The 17,860-nt window shown below is 38.1% G+C and overlaps 2 protein-coding genes across 2 annotated transcripts; one reads left to right on the forward strand and one right to left on the reverse strand.

Annotated features, from left to right (window-relative positions):
- Positions 1-75: 75 nt before the first annotated feature.
- On the reverse strand, positions 76-2,648 carry LOC123868495 (glucose-fructose oxidoreductase domain-containing protein 1). Its single transcript, XM_045911034.1, has 2 exons — positions 1,273-2,648; positions 76-1,053 (listed from the first exon to the last, which is right to left on the reverse strand). The coding sequence occupies exon 1, from the start codon at positions 2,478-2,480 to the stop codon at positions 1,275-1,277; it is 1,206 nt and encodes a 401-aa protein (XP_045766990.1). The 5' UTR covers positions 2,481-2,648; the 3' UTR covers positions 76-1,053; positions 1,273-1,274.
- Positions 2,649-5,552: 2,904 nt separating this feature from the next.
- On the forward strand, positions 5,553-16,207 carry LOC123868067 (neurogenin-3). Its single transcript, XM_045910412.1, has 5 exons — positions 5,553-5,876; positions 7,393-7,480; positions 8,342-8,489; positions 13,089-13,395; positions 16,193-16,207. Exons 1-4 carry the CDS (start codon positions 5,786-5,788, stop codon positions 13,380-13,382), a joined length of 621 nt encoding a protein of 206 aa, XP_045766368.1. The 5' UTR covers positions 5,553-5,785; the 3' UTR covers positions 13,383-13,395; positions 16,193-16,207.
- Positions 16,208-17,860: the final 1,653 nt, after the last annotated feature.

Genomic DNA, 17,860 nt, shown 5'->3' on the forward strand with positions numbered 1-17,860 from the left:
ACATATTTTTAGATAAATCTAAAACACCACAGGCACAGATATTAGTTTCTAGAATATGTCTGCAAAATTTCATGGACTTTGGTTGCTTAATATTCAAATGAAATTGGAGCTACGATTGTATGGAGTAAGTGATGGAGAGAGTCCTGTTAAGAGCCCTGTTTATCAAAGCAATAGCTCGTTAGTGGGTGGAGCCTAAAATAGTGAGTTGTTTTCACAGGTGACGAAAATAACATTATCTGTGTGTGTCACCATTTCGCTTTGACCACACCTCACCCTGAGAGAGGCAGGGTGAATGAATCTTGCTTGAGATACAAGATTTATTAGTCAAAAACGGCAAAGTGAAAGATTGCAATTTATCTAATTTTTAGCCTATGATCTTCAGATAGGACTGACTGCTTTGCAATCACTATACCTCATCTCAACACAATCAGTGGAATATTTTCTATTACTTAAAATTAATTACAAACATATTTTTAGCAATATGTGCTGAATATAATACTTTGTATAAATAAGCTAAAATATAAAGGTACATGATGATGGCATATCAATACATTTATGCTAATTGCACATTATAGTGTGAGGTCACTCACAACAAATAATATTTAGATCTATACAGAATACTTTGCTCAGTTTTAAATAAATCAAGACAAAAATATCTCTTGCAATTTGTCTCATTTCAACTTAAGTTCAGTTGCATGACAAACAGTTAAAGTTAAATTATGGTTACTGTTAAAAATCTAAACTGGTTTGCACAATTCAGTATTCATACCTCCAGGCTCCTTGACCCTCTAGACCCAAATATCAGCTTTTATTATGGTCTAATTTTAACGATAACTGTAATATAATTTTAACAGCCTGTCATGTAATTGGACCCAAGTAAAGGCTGAGCAAAGTCCTAGTGCTCTATAGATTTCCTCTTGAGATCTTTCCTTTCCTCTGACTTTAAAATGAGCCATGCCCAGCCTATGAATTACGTATCTTGCAGGCATTTCCAACAGTAAAATATGTACTCACGGAGCTTACTATACTTGTATGTGAATCAGCATATTATAATAAAACTAGAGGATGCCCGCGACTTTGTCCGCGTGGATTTAGGTTTCAAAGATCCAGTGGAAACTCTTTGATTTTCTGGGATAAAAAGTAGTCTATGTCCGTCCGGGATATAAACTAATTGTGTACCAAATTTTGTCAGAATCGGTTAAACTGTTGGGCCGTGAAAAGGTAGCAGACAGACAGACAGGCAAACTTTCACATTTATAATATTAAAGTATGGATTACTGCAAGGATATGGCTGTACGTCTCACTGCAGCCGACAAAGCTGGATTTGGATCTGGTGGTTCTGTTAAAAGCTGGACCGTCTTCCAACAGCCATCTTCATTGGACTGCCGCAGTGCTTCCATTGTTGCCTGGACCCGCTGCCCGTCTTCAAATGTAGCTGCGGCTTTTACTGGCTCTTTTATCCAGTCCATTTGTTCCTTAACAGGTAAAAAGGCTTCTTTTAATGCACTTATCATCTTGCAGAGTCCTTTAATATATGGCTTGGGGATCACACTTGATGCACAGCTCAAATCCTCAATATCTACATAGATTACTTCCTCTTTGTCATGGGACCTTTTACCCTCTTCTTCTATTATACTTTTAGGGTTTGACTTGTGTAGTCTGCCATGCAAGTCTCCTCCTCTAACAACTAGATAGCCATTTTTACTACATACATAAATTTCTTGATTAAAACAGGGCCCCGGTAGATGGTTGTTTAAAGTAGCTGTCACTAGCAAACCTTTGTCCATTTGTAATTGGAATGTACAGAAGTCCGGTGCAGTAATTTTCCTGATGCCATTAACTTTAGCAGTTTCCTCTACAAATGTTCTCAAGACACCGTGCACCTTCATAACTTTCTGGCCGCTAAGATACGAAACCAAGTCTATGACATGACTGCCGACTAATGTAAGCGTGCCACCACCCATAGTGTCATCACAGAGCCAGTTAAAAGTTTCGCCTAGTAAAGATCCCATTTGGACTCGCACATCAATTAACGTCAACTCGCTCGGGTTACCCAGGTAACCATCGAGAATACATTTTCGCATATGGCTAAACGCAGGCAGGAACCTGAGAGAATGATTTATTATAGATATAAGGGTTGGATAGTACTGAGCGGCTCGCACCATTTTCAAAGCCTCCGCTTGGCACAGGCCCGCAGGCTTGTCGCACACGACATGTTTGCCGATACCGAGAGCTTTTACGGATATTTGGGCGTGTAAATTAGGCGCACACACAATGAATACGAGGTTCACATTTTTCTTCAACAAAACATCGTCTATTTTGTTAGTAAAGAACGGTATTTTCAGCTCCTTTGCAGTGTTTTCGGCTTCCTGTAAAGTCACACCCCATATTGCCTCCACTGGGAATCCTTTTTCCCTCAAGAACGGCACTAAAACTTTAGCTACAGATCCAGTCCCAAAGACACCGATACCGGGCAGCATTTTAGTGGAATAACTCTTGTTTATAATTAGCGCATATTAAGATAGTAGCTCTTTATTTCAAGCTTTGTTTATTACTTAATTATTAAGTCAGCAAATGGTCAAAGTTGAAGAAATATTCTAACAAAGTAACAAACTCGTTTGGTTCATTTTGTTATGAATTTTTGTCAAATGTCAAAGCAATAAACGTCATTGTCATTTTGACAGTGACAATTAGTGTGATAGTTTGAGTTTCGTTCAACAATAACTACAAACTTGACATTGGCTAATCTGTAAAGCCAGACGAGAGAAAAAAATAAAAAAAATAAAGTGGTGTACATTGTAAGGTACTTACACACCATATCACCACCAGCACCAGGTAGTTACACACTACAATAACAATGACAATAACCTAGTTTTAGGTGGTGTGTATAATATGCGGGCACTTGTGCAGGAATTTCACTGGCAGCAACTAAGAAGAGAATTTTGCATAGACAGTCTCTACCTGGTGTTTAGCTAAATTAACTAGGTTCCTATAATTGTAATTGAATCAACGATCTCTAAATGGTTTTGACCGTGATTGGATAAAATGAATGGAATATTATCCGAGTAATTGATTGTCTGAAGGTAGATAGTAACTATCTACCTACCTATATTTAATTTGTAAGTTTTAGTAATAGAACGAGTAATAATGGAATAAAAAATAATATTTGTAGAAACAACATCAGGCCTCGTAAGTCTCTGCGGCGTTAGCTCTTAAAACGAATCACCTCGTAGCTTCAGCTCGCGCCTTGATGTTCCCCACCTGGATGAGTAGGGTTGGCACCACTTAGTAGGTACACTTAGGTACACTACCAAAATCACTTTTGTAAAGAAAAACAAAAGTGAATTCATTCGTATTTCTATTTGACTAGAGTTACAGCTAGTCAAATAGATGGTAATAAGTACTATAAAACTTCTCTCTTGTAGAGATTGAATTTTCACAAAAAAATCGTCACCAAAAAATATAACTTTTATGTCCTCGACTGTACCTATATGCCCGGTGATTTCATGATATACCTTGGTATAATTATTGCGTTACAGTAACTGTAGGTTATAGAGTTATAAGCAATAAACTAACATACATTAGTAGCTACTCTATTGTTTACCAGGCCAGGCTCCATATAAAAATGCCAAACCTTCTTTATGCACCATCTCTCAGTGTATTTTAAATAGGCTAGGCACCTATTGTACCAGTAGGTATTACCTCAACTTTCAAATTTCATTCCATGCTTGAAGGCATAATATTTCGTATCCATTTTTTGTATTGGAACTTGGAATTGCAAAGTGTCAACCCTAAATGAATCCTATTTGAAGCGATCCGTCTTACATCTCAGTTGAAAGCCGGTACTTGATCACTTCCACAATTAGGAACAACTCAAACAAAAGATCGACAAATCGAACAAAAAACTTCGCAATCATCTTACTTACACTACGTAGGTACCTGTAAATAAAGCTAGGCACTAATTACTGTGCAGTTATTAATTAAGTAAGTACCTTTTTAGAATTAAGTAGGTATACCTACCTAACGTTCTTCATTCATTCGATTATATCTAATAAGGAATAAATGTCTCTATATTAATTTCATCTGCAAGATATATGTATTAGAATTAGCTGTTTTGATCGGAAAGTTATTAAAATATCATTGGAAAATTGGAGGAAATCTGGATGCCTGAAAATTCTCTAGATATAATTTTCTCAAAAGTGTGTGAAGTCTGCCAATACCACAGACCACTTGCCAATCCGCACTTGGTCAGCATGGCTGACTATGATCTAAACCACCTAGGTATGTGAAGTTGGCCATACATAAGCTATGTTGGCCATACCGTCTTAAGCGGTCGGCATCCATGAGGGTTTAATCTTCCCTAACAAAATTAATATCGAAGTAAGCACCTATTACATTAATTTTGCGCTACCTGCCAGAATAAAATAAAGCAGGGGTGATTCAATAATATGAAGGATATAGGAAACTTAATACAAAATTAAGTTAGGTAGGTATGAGTAAATCTGATATGGAAATGGCTTTACATTTTTTGCCGAAGCGTGGATCGGAAGGGATGCTCAGCACGTGTTATGTTCACAAAGGATTGGGTGTCAGGATAGGAAGCGAGACCATGACCTCGCTGTCAATCATAGCTCTGCATTCTCGCAGAGGTAATTGTTTACGAAATGTTACCAAATTTTACCTAGGTAGAAGAATTTAGATGTAATGGCCACATTACCTACGGAAAACGCCGTTGAGCATCGCGTTATGGCCGTTAAGGCCTACAACGGCATTCACAATGCCGTTTGGCGTTAAACGTTAGGTAACTAACTGTTCAAGTGTGGCTACTCAGTTTAACGCGTTGATAATAATTATGGCGTTGTTGGGTATTGACGTTAACTTTAATGCAGCCGGCCGCAACATAATAAATAGGTAGGTAGTATATTTCTAGCCGTGATAGCCTAAGTATGTGCGTTTTATGTAATTAAATAGTAGGTAAGTACCTATCACTTGCTTAAACAGTGAAGGAAAATATCGTGAGGTACCTAACCTTTGTATCTGAGAGTAACTACTCCATAATGTTCTCCTTCTCAAAGGTGTGAGAAGTCGACCAATCCGCACTTGGCAAACTATGGCCTAAGCCCTAAACAATTCTTATTCTGAGGAGAGACTTGTTCTCAGTAGTGGGCCAGCGATGATCATTATGATGTTGATGATGAAATGTAAGATTTAGAAATAAATAAAATACTACCAACAAATACACAGAATACAACCTTCAGAATACAAGACTTCATCCGGGTTGATTTAGTTTTTTTTTTATCCAAATAAGATAAGAAACTTTCGAAAGAACAATATCTCTACAATCTGGCGACACGGATGGCTCTCTTACTAAGTATTTCTATAGTTAAACCAACTTACCTGTTCTGAATTCCGTGATCAGAATATACGGGTCTAAGACCTAAGTATTATTGCAATATTTAAACCAATATTATTTTTAAAAGTTTATTGCACTCGTCTATTGTATTATTTATGTATCGCTCAGTATTTCTCATTAGTCCGCCGATAATCCTGAAACAAGCGGGTGGGGCGTGCGTAGGCGCCGCCCAAACGCGCCCGCCTTACGATCTCGCTGCACATACTCAAAAGACAGCCGTCCCTAGACTCGTCAAGACAAGGGTCCTTACCCCGATCTAATTACCAACTTTTTCTAAAATTGGCTATAATTTTCCTGAAATCCTAAATTGCCTAATGTGTTACACCGTTGAAAATTAACTAGTGATGTGTTTGTGTGATTTGTGCAATAAAAATGCCAAGGAAACGTAGATCTCCTCCCGTTGAGAAGAGAGATGACGCGGATGACGACGATTTTCTGTTCGATGACTCTCAGTCTAGTTCTGGTAAGATAATTGCCTACCTGTTCCTGTGCACCATTTTAAGGGCACCTCAAAAGAAAAATCGGAACCCTTATTAGATCACTTATTGCTATCTATCTGCCTGTCTGTCCGTCTGTCCGCCTGTCGTGTCTGTCAAGAAAACCTATAGGGTAATCCCGTTGATCTAGACTCATGAAATTCGGCAGGTAGGTAGGTCTTAGGTATAAAGGAAAAAAAAACAGAAAACCGTGAATTTGTGGTTAGATACGTCACAAAAAATGGTGTTCATGAACAAATAATTAATATTTTTTTTCAATTTTTAAAGTAAGATACCAAGTGGGCTATCATATGAAATAGATTTACCTGTACATTCTAAAACAGATTTTTATTTATTTTGTGCATAATTTAGTTTTTGATTTATGGTGCAAAATGTCTCTCGTGTGTTTCAATGTGTGACTCGCACTTGGCCGGTTTTTCGGGCATATAAAGTAGGTATCTGTCTCAGGCTGGGATGTAAGTTACCTATACCTACCAAATAGATCGTGCCCAATCCTCTTCTTTTTAAAAATCCCGTAGGAACTCTTTGATTTTCCGGGACAAAAAGTGGCCTATGTAGACCTATGTCGCCGGGATGCAAGCTATCGCCACGGTACGACATTTTGTCAAAAACCTATAGTAAACAAACAGCCAGACAGACTTTGGCGTTCATAATATTAGTATGTAGATAGGATTAGCATCCAATACTTCTCACAAAATCAGCCTATCCATTGATGAAAACCGAATTAAAATCCCTGCAGTAAGTAGTTTATGAGATTAGCTCGTAAAGATTAGGGACTTGAACAGTGATTTTGATGAGTGATTTTGATTAGCATGTAATTTCCTAAATTAGATGTTATTTTTAACCCCCAACCCAAAAAGAGGGGTGTTATAAGTTTGACGTGTGTATCTGTGTGTCTGTGTATCTGTGTATCTGTGTATCTGTCTGTGGCATCGTAGCGCCTAAACGAATGAACCGATTTTAATTTACTTTTTTTTGTTTGAAAGGTGGCTTGATCGAGAGTGTTCTTAGCTATAATCCAAAAAAATTGGTTCAGCCGTTTAAGAGTTATCAGCTCTTTTCTAGTTTTCTTGTAGAAAAGAAGGTTAGATAACCGTTAGGTTCATAATATTATGTCAATTGACAAATGTCAAGCTGTCAAGATAGACGTTGCCTAAATACATAATTATTTATTTGAAAATGACGAAAATGATGTTTTGGAAAACTCAGATACTTTAGATCTTAGGCGCGGAATAGTCCAAGAAAATCAGTTCAGCCGTTTGAAAGTTATCAGGTCTTTTCGGTCTTTTCTAGTTACTTTAACCTTCACTTGTCGGAGGTGTTATAAATTTTTAATTTACACTTGTATTAATTCAAAGCGTGTTCTAATTTTAAACCATTGAGAACATTATGGGGAACTCTCATGCATGCAGGTTTCCTCACGACGATTTCCTTCACTGTTAAAGCCAGTGATATTTAATTACTTAAAACACATTATAACAGGTAGAAGCGGACACGAGCCCCAACACAGAAATGCCGCCAATGCTCGCGAACGAGCCCGTATGAGGGTACTTTCAAAGGCTTTTTGTAGGTAAGTAGACAATAACCATTTATATTTAGATGATATTACATACAGTCGAACAGATCGAACAGACGAACTCGCCTAGACAGAGCAATTGTGTGGTAAGTACGGGACGAAGGGGCGACCCAAAGGCCTACTCGTAGTTAGCGCCCTATGAACGTCATTTACCAAAAGGTGTCGGACTATTGTGTCTCTCTTTGTACTGTGCCTAGGCTGAGATGTTAGCGCGCTATGCGCACTAAGCGCACTATATTGTATAGCTCGATATTTTTTCTAGTTTTCGAAGCCATATACCTACGAGTATATAGGCACAGAGTCCTTTTTTTTTAAAAAAGATTATTAGCCATGCTAATCATGACTAATTCCCCTTTCCCCTCCAACTAAGCGCAAAGCTGTGTTAGGAGTAGGTACGATAATAGTGCAACGGGTTGGGTTTGCACCGCCGACCTTTCGGATTTCAGTCCGCTCCTCAACCGTTGAGCTATTGAGGCTCTAAATGTCCTTGTTCCTGATACATACAAGCAACGTGCGAACTTTCCGGTACCAGCGCAATGTGTAGTTTTGAACAGTTTTTTTTGTATTGGGTACCTCTAGGAGTTGCGTAGTTAATAAAATAACTAATAGATACCGTTGTCGTCACGTCCGTCGCGTTGTTGTGCTTATATTATTAAGTATTTTAAAAGATTTTCCTAAAGATTTTCAAAGAGTATGTTTATCTTTAAAATCCGATATCTTGCATAGAGATCAACTCGCCTAAGCCTATATTTTACTAGACTAAAATATGTTGAAAGCTCTTGGCAAAGACAAATAATAGTTAGTTTAACTAATTTTATTTTGAAACACAATAAAATAATACGATACGATCTTTAGGTTGAAAACCACTTTGCCATGGGTGCCGGCGGATACGAAACTGTCAAAACTCGACACGCTGCGGCTGGCGGCTTCTTACATTGCGCATCTGAGAGCGTTACTCCACGAACCACGGTCCGCGCATACTCCTCCACATCCATTAAACCTGGTAAGAAGATTTAGTACTTACTTATTTCCATTAATAGCAAACAAGAGATCAGCTTTAGGTTGGAAATCTGCCCAATAGCATGAGTGCTAAAGAAGGACATACGCTATAGAAGGCTAGGCCATAAGAAAGGCTGTCGGCTTAGTGAGATATTAGTATATCGCCTCAGAATGCTACGGATCTTGGTCAGAACTCCGCCTCACCCATTAACTAATATAAATAATATACTTAAGTAAGTACTTAGAGTGTCTCTTATTAAGAGATAAGAAAGCAGACTAAGCAGCTGTTGAAAACCACTTTGCCATGGGTGCCGTCTGATATGAAACTGTCAAAACTCGATACGCTGCGGCTGGCGGCTTCTTACATCGCGCATCTGAGAGCGTTACTCCACGAACCACGGTCCCCGCATACTCTTCCTCACCCTTTAAACCTGGTACGTAGGCCTACTATTTCCTTTATTTGCAGACCAGAAAGCAGCCTCAAGTTGAATTTTTATATGCTAGCGTGCTAAAGAAAGTTATGCAACATTGTATATTGGACAAGCTGCGGTTAGCGGCTTCATACATCGAGGATCTCAGAGAGTTCCTCCGCAAAAATCGTGCTCGCATACTCTTCCTCACCGATTAAATTATAGACTTAGTAAGTGGAGTATCTTAATTATTAGGAGACGAGAAGTTCATGGCTGCCGATGGATACGAATAGGAAACTGTCAAAACTCGACACGCTACGGCTCTTCGCCTCCTACACTCAGAGCGTCTCCACAAAGCACGGTCCGCGCATACTCCTACCTCCATCAAACCTGGAAAATTGTATCTTATCTTGCCAGAATAGGAAGCAACTTAAGGCTGAGCCATTCTGGCTCTTTTTCATGGGTGCTAAGGATATTAAGTAGAACGTTTGGCGTCAAAACCACTAATTGTTCACAATTTATTCCCTGTCTCAATTGTCATCGCGTTAATTCATCCGTGACATGAGTGGTTTAGGGAATAAAGCCATGTGTGTGATGTGCATATTTAAGCCTCACACACACAACCCGCCACGGAACATGAGCAACACGGCTCCAAGGATTTGCAACCAAATTTTGATAGTATACGGCTGTTATACAAGGAACTTGGCACTTACAAGAAAGCAGCCCCAGGTTAAAAATCTTTTTAGGGCCCCGTACCTCAAAAGGAAAAATGGAACCCCTATAGGATCACTTTGTTGTCTGTTTGTCTGTCCGTCTGTCGTGTTTGTTAAGAAGACCTACAGGGTACTTTCCGTTTACCTAGAATCATGGAATTTGGCAGGTAGGTAGGACTTATAGCAGAAGTAAAGGAAAAATTCGAAAACCGTGAATTTGTGGTTACATCACATAAAAATTAAAATGTGTTCATGAACATATGATTTCAATTTTCGAAGAAAGATAAATATCATATGAAAAATGGAAAAGTCTTTACCTGTACATTGTAAAACAGATTTTATATATTTTAAGCATAATAATTTTTGATTTATCGTGCGAAATGTCGGAAAAAATACCCAAGTACGGAAGCCTAGGTGCGCGAGTCTGACTTGCACTTGGCCGGTTTTTTTTGTCGTCAATATTAAAGTAGATGTTTGTAGTTTTAATAGCCTCATCAGGTGACAAAAGGGCTGGCTCATTTTTTGCGCAACGGATCAGCCTGGCTGTCCAGCGTGGAAATGCAGCCAGTATTCTTGGCACCATTCCACGCGGGCATGATTTGTATAGTAATTAGATAAGGCTAGTTGTAAGTTTTATTGTAATATTTTCATTATAAAAAAAGTTTTCCGTAACCGCAATGAATCGTACGCGTATTTGCTAAACGCCACCGCGACGCGACGCACAGCTCGAAGCTGTCACCGGCGGATTAGGGCGCACGTTCCACGAAGGTCTCCGAGTGACAAATAGGTTGAAGCCGCGAATGGGGATGATTTTAAAAATATTTTTGGTAGGTAGGTAACTTTTTTCTTTTTTTTTTCAGAATATTAGCCATAACTGTACATATTATTCCTAATATTGCCGCGACTTCCCGCGAATTCTGCGTGGATTTAAAGCCGGCTCCACACTCGCGGCGAACGGCCGCGAAAGCCCGCGACAACTGCGAATCACGAGTGTAGATGTTGTTCACGCCTTCGCGTTCGCGCTTCGCGCCTTTTCCCGATCAGTGTCGGTTTTTGATCCGCGACAAAGGGTTTGCGGCGCGAACGTGAACGCATCGTCAACGTCACGAAGTGTGGAGGGACACAGTTCACGCGTGGATCGCGGCATACATTCACGGCGCGAAATAACGACGCGACTTCACGCCGCGAGTGTAGAGCCCACTTAAGATTTTTTTAGGGTTGCGTACCCAAAGGGTAAAAACGGAGCTCTATTAATGTCACTCTACTGTCTTTCTGTCTGCGTGTCACAGGTCTAGATAGCTCGTAGACTAAATGATTTACAAAGCTGAAATCTTGGTATTTCGTGTAGAATGTTGACCCAAAACCAAATATTGAATAAGAAATTCAATTAAATTATTTTTCAGGAGGGCTCCCATACATGAATTTTTTTTGAAGAAAATGAAGAAAAAAAACGGTTTTTTTTCTTACTCTAGCATGTCTGATATATCATTGTTTAGAGCTCATTGAGTAGATTACGGATATGTTTTTCACTTTTTTTATCTTTAAATAAAAGAAATGGGGAGCCCTCAAAGTTGTCAGTTTTAGACCATTTTTGTGACGGGGGCTATCTCAAGAACTAAACTAATTCGGAATACGGAATATTATGTACCACATACTATATTGAGATTTCTTTCACGGTTTACTGCTCGTGGTTCGGTTTCGCGGTTTTTAGCTCGAAAAGAAATATTTCATACACCCAAAATATGTACGGAACCCTAAAAGAGCGAGGCCCGACTCGCACTTGACCGGTTTTTAAAGTTTCGGTTTGAATTTCTCAAAATCTAAGATAAGATAATAAGTTAATAAGTTAATAAGTTTGCTATAAGTTTGTTGATAAGTTGCTTATATTTTAAAATTTCACCCGGAGGAAGCGTTATTATCGAAACTTACCTAGGTACAATATCTAGACCCCAAAACAGTTTTTTTTTAATGTTTGAATTTTTTTTGAATTGCAAATGTGTAGATTGATGGATAGTTTCGGAGTTGGAGGATGGAACTCCTCGAAGGATCAAACGACAAATCGGTGGCGATCAGTGAATAATTTTTAACCATTATTGAAATGCCTTGATTGAAAAAATTAAATTAATTTATTTTCTAACTTCTGAAACTGAAAATATTGCTTGAACATGAAAATTGGAAATCATAGCAAATAATACATTCCGTTGGCACTTTGTATATATGTATAGTATATACGTACCGTACCTAGTACCTACCTAAAAAGAAAAATATATAGTAAGGCTATGTATCCGCATCTTCTTGGGGGTTCCGGTGGCGGTGGCATATCCTCAAAAAACGAACCCAACTTTTTACACCCTTAAAGCAAGAGGTTTTAAGCCTTTGGAAACAAAAATAAACACACTGGGTATTGGGAACCGAGGCAAACGATAGTAACAAAAAGATTATAACAATAAACACGTTTTACGCGTTGCGCGCGCGCTGACCAAAAGTTTGCAGCTGTTTGGGGTATAAATAAAGTTTATCTCCGGACGTTTAAGAGATGATCCAGTTTTATTGTTTCCCTGGACGCTTTTTGTTTGACTGATTGTAAGGCTTTGTTCATACTACATAGTTCACACACTCACACACACACACACACACACACACACACACACACACACACACACACACACACACACACACACACACACACACACACACACACACACACACAGGATATTATGTACCTATTTCGGAGAGTGTGCTTAAGAAATTTTTTACCTGGTTCTTCCTTCATCTTTCTACTATCGTACTGCAAGGCATCGCCCATATCTGCACCCGTACGTACTTAGTCGAAATTCCACGGACACGTACCTACCTAATAAGCGATTTGTCTCCGCTAAAATATGGAACGCCTTAATTGTAGCATCAGTTTTCCTCTCCAATTTTAATGTGGTTTATATCAAGAGTGAATGGCTTCTAGGTAAGCGCTCTCCATCTTAGGCTACATCATCATTTGTTAGCAGGTGTGGTTGCAGCCAAGCACTTAATTTAAAAAAAAAACACGGATAGTCAGCCACTCGTTGTGAGCCGTGACTGTGAACATGAAGACAAACTGCATTTTTTGTTCGCATTATGCTGACAATGCGCTGTAATGCTACGTAGCGTCTGCGTCGGCGGGTAGAGCCGTAGTAAGTTAAATAATAAATAATAATCGGCCGCCGAAAGTTAGCAACTACCATTTAGCATACCTATTAGCGTATTGTCAGTTTGCTTTGGTGTGAACAAAAAGCAAAATATGTATGGAAAAGCAGTAAACAGTGACAATACGTTTGGTGTGAACGCAGCCTAAGAAAATTTTGTTATTGGTACCTCCCATAGGTCATAGGTGTCTCCACTCTAAGAAGTATGGGTTTAACAAAAAATCCAAATTAATCCGCTATCATCTTAGAATGATCATTTACCATCAGGTGAATGCTCATAATTTTCTTTTTCTATTTTCAGGCTTGGCCATTCGCTTTTCAGCACGGCGGATCTCTGAGCTGCACGATTTCTCAGCGATGGAGTCTCAACCAGCAAAACTCCGAATCAACCAGGCACCAACAGCCTCAAAGGGAAATCCAAAACAATTGCAGCGATAATTACGGACAGGAGTATTCCGAAAACGATTACGATGAGAGAAACTACGACGACACGAACGAAGAGTGCAATCCTATGCAATATACCAACTATGGTTATAAGGAAAATTATTATGAAATGAGAAATATGTATTCATCCGACGGATTGATGAATGTGTGATATTTTTTGGAACGTGTGACGCGTAGAAGGTTGAAAATTAAAATTACTTCTCAATAGGTAACAACCTAAGTTGGCACCTAGGTACCTAACTTACTGTACTGCAGCCTCCAGTGGTGTACACTCCTTTGAGTTTTTTTTAAACTTTCAGGCATGTACCCGACCTACCTAGGTTTTCTGAAGAGATACTTTAAAAAGTTAAAACTACTTTAACCCAACCGGGTAATTCTAACGATCTCAATTTAATTAAGTAGGTACAATTAGGTATGTATACTATGTAAATAGGTACCTAACTACATAATATCTACAATAATAATAATTATTATTAGAAAATGGCCTATTAGGTTTGAATCTATTGCGAAGTAATTTCTTTAAATAAGTATTTTTAAGAAGGCTAATAATAAAATATAATATCTATTTATAGCGAATTATTTTAAAGTTAAAGTGTGTACGACATCGGAAATTGCAATAAAATAATAAGTATAAACCTTCTGCGTAATTTATTAAAAAATTTAACCAAAAATTAATTTGGTTACCCGATACGAGTTTACAGAGACGACAAACTACGACAACCTTTTGATCTTAGATGAAAGCACCGTTTAAGTGGTAACCTAATATCCTAACACTCCCCTGACAGGGGAACCTGACAAAACAAACAGTTCCGCAAAAATACTTTTACTGATTTTACACGTTCACGACATTTTAAACATGTAATCATTATTTCCCTGTTGTTTTTATTTCTGTGCTATTTTCCATACTAACGTTCCCATTTTTAACCCCCGACCAAAAAAGTTATAAGTTTTATAAGTTTGACGTGTTATAAGTTTGACGTGCGTATGTGTTTATCTGTGTATCTGTCTGTGGCATCGTAGCTCCTAAACTAATGAACCGATTTTAGTTTTTTTTGTTTGAAAGGTGGCTTGATCGAGAGTGTTCTTAGCCATAATTCAAGAAAATCAGTTCAGCCGTTTGAAAGTTATCAGCTCTTTTCTAGTTATTACTGTAACCTTCACTTGTCGGGGGTGTTATAAATTTTTAATTTACACTTGTTTAATATTTACTTACCTTTATAGAAAACATCTTACATTAAGATGATTATACTATGTACTTACCTAACTAGCTCTCAAGAACTCTTACAATAAATCTTCAGTCAAAGCAAATCAAATCCCGCGCGAGCTGCGGGATGGGAAATACGTCCGACAAAATCAGCGCAAATAATCGCTTACCGCATCCAATGGTAAATACGCCCCTGTACGAAAGCTTTCTAATCCTACTTTGCACTCCAAATCTTATTTAGTGACATAAAATCTAATCTGCTTAAGAAAACTATTTTTAGGATAGGATCTGGAAATAAAAGATACTTTTAGCCGGTGAAAAGTTTTATTAATCTTATAAATAATTAATCAATTACATGTTGTATTATGCCAGAGCACACTAAAATGATATTTACATCAAAATAATAATAAAAATGTAACTTAAGCGAGGCAACATTTTGGTAAAATTTGTTTAAATAATTATACTACAGCACTACTTAACTAATCCCTATAGGCCTTAAAATAAACGTGCATTAGAGAAAGATTAGCTAAACCACCTTTTGAGATTATCACTTATAGGTGCTACTAATAAACAATATTTTGGCAATTATTGTAAAGCCACTAAATTGCTGTTAAAATTCACGCAAGTTATTAGTAAATAAAGTATATTACAGTACTCGGCAGGAAAGACTACATAAATACATATTGATGTTTAGAAAGAGATAATCGTCAATTTTGGCTTCGTAAAGCATAGTCTCTGTTACACATCTAGGTACCTGTGTGCCATTTTGGCCTTTGTCGCTGATTTGTCAGTCTCAATGACAGACACAACACTACGAAACCGAAGCTGCAAATTATCTCTTTCTAAAAGCTACGTAATCTTACCTGCCGGGCAGTGACGGATTAACCCTTAAACAAATTAAGCAATTGCCTAGGGCATCACGTCTGAGGGGGCACCAGAAGAAGCACAAAAAAAATCCATCCTTAGGGCATCACGTCTCACTCTCACGTCACCAAAAACCACACCAAAAAAAGTTTCTGGGACTAATTTGAAGATTCGCTCGTTTTAAGTTGACATAGAGTCCAATCTAGAGTCATAACCCCACTCCCGCTTGCCCACTCGCTGCCCGCTTGTGCATTCAACAATTCGAACCTAACTACTCTACTTCTAAAGTACATTACATCTCATCATCTTATTTTACAAAAAACTAATATTTTTAGGCGGTAAAGGTTTAAAGACCGATTCTAGTTGACATACGGATAGTAGTCCAGTAATTCTGTAATATGAGATGGAAAGTTTTCAGAATGTTATGCAAATTGGTGGTTTTATAGATTTCAATGTGCTCTTTCCGAATTTTTATTTTGCCACCTCGTACCTTTGCCGCTCGCGCCGCCATCTTGGAAAAATGGCGCCCAAAAACAGTTTTTTCACGATAACTTCTTTCCCACTCATTTTACGATAAAAATGGCTATGTAACAATTAAACTAGAGACAATTTCCTACAATTTATGTAGTCACCTTTTTTTGTAGACTCAATACTTTCAGCGTACGAGCGCCACAAAGCCCACTCCAACACTCGTTTTGGCTAAATAACTCATTTCCACCCCACCATGTGGTAGAGTGAGTGGCGTGATTTTTTTTTATGGTATCTCAAGGAGCCGGTAGTCACCTTCAATTTAAGCCATCAGTTCGACCAGAGAATACTAACACTCTTCAGAATTCTGCTCGAGATAAGAGTAAATATACTGCATCACAGTTTCGATCTCACGTGCATATGAGCCTTTTTTTTGGGTTTTAAACCCAAAAGATGCCCATGGGACCTTATTACTAAGCCTCCGCTGTCATCCGTTTGCTTGTCCGTCTGTCCGTCTGTCTGTAAGCGTGCTGTATCTCATGAACCGTAATAGGTAGAAAGTTGAAATTTTCACAGAATGTGTATTTTTATTGCCGTTATAATAACAAATAATAAAAATTTCAAAATGGCCGTCATGAAAAAAAAAGAGCATTATTTCTTGTATTATGGTACGGAACCCTTCCTATGTGAGTTGGACTCGCACTTGACCGATTTTTCGGCGTCTCGAGCATGTTTATAATGTGGTCGCAGTCAATACACAATATCGCAATTCGTGCATGAAAAATTTTACCTCGCACTACAAACTAAAAAAATAAAAAAATGGGTCAAGTGCAAGCCCAACTCGCACACGAAGGGTTCCGTACCATCAAACAAGAAATAACATTACTTTTTTGTTTTTTTTTTTCATGTCAGCCATTTTGAAATTTTTATTATTTGTTGTTATAACGGCAATAGAAATACACATTTTGTGAAAAATTCAACTCTCTATCTATTACGGTTCACGAGATACAGCCCGCTGACAGACAAACGGACGGACGGCCGGACAAACGGATGACAGCGGAGACTTAGTAATAAGGTCCCATTGGCATCCTTTGGGTTCGAAACCCAAAAAAAAGGTCCATATTCACATGAGATCGAAACTGCGATGCAGTATATTTACTCTTATCTCGAGCAGAATTCTGAAGAGTATTCTCTGAATGAAGTGATGGCTTAAATTGAAGGTGACTACCGTCTCCTGGAGATACCATAAAAAAAAATCACGCCACTCACTCTACCACATGGTGGTGTGGAAATGAGTTATTTAGCCAAAACGTGTGTTGGAGTGGGCTTTGTGGCGCTCGTACGCTGAAACTATTGAGTCTACAAAAAAAGGTGACTACACAAATTGTAGGAAATTGTCTTTAGTTTAATTGTTACATAGCCATCTTTATCGTAAAATGAGTGGGAAAGAAGTTATCGTGAAAAAACTGTTTTTGGGCGCCATTTTTCCAAGATGGCGGCGCGAGCGGCAAAGGTACGAGGTGGCAAAATAAAAATTCGGAAAGAGCACATCGAAATCTATAAAATCACCAATTTGCATAACATTCTGAAAACTTTCCAGATAAGCCCCTTTTTGACGACCAAATTACTGGGCTATAGGGGGGCCCACAGGCATGGATTGCTTAGGGCACCAAGTAGTCTTAATCCGTCACTGCTGCCGGGTAGGTAAGTACTACAATAATATTTTCGTTCTGGGCTATTAACTTATTAGTAAGATTTAGAGCAAAGTGCAATTTATAGCCAGTAGGTACAGGCAACTTTAGGTTAAACCATGGAGTACCGAGTAAGTTATAGAAAATTTACTCTACTTTTATCGATAGGGTGGTATATTTTCTAATACTACAATATGGGTCATTATAGTGGCAGTAATAATTAAATATGCTTAATTTAATTATTTTTATTGTTAAATAATTATCATATTAATAAGATATATAAATATTCATAGTGATTATTATTTATTTCGTCCTATCATGTTCTTGGTATCAACCCGGGCCTTATATAATTTTATTAAATCGATTTGAGAGGCTATTTAGAAAGAAGGGTGTATTCAAATT

This window comes from Maniola jurtina, chromosome 9, assembly GCF_905333055.1.
Source record: "Maniola jurtina chromosome 9, ilManJurt1.1, whole genome shotgun sequence".
Classification (NCBI taxonomy): Eukaryota; Metazoa; Arthropoda; class Insecta; order Lepidoptera; family Nymphalidae; genus Maniola; species Maniola jurtina.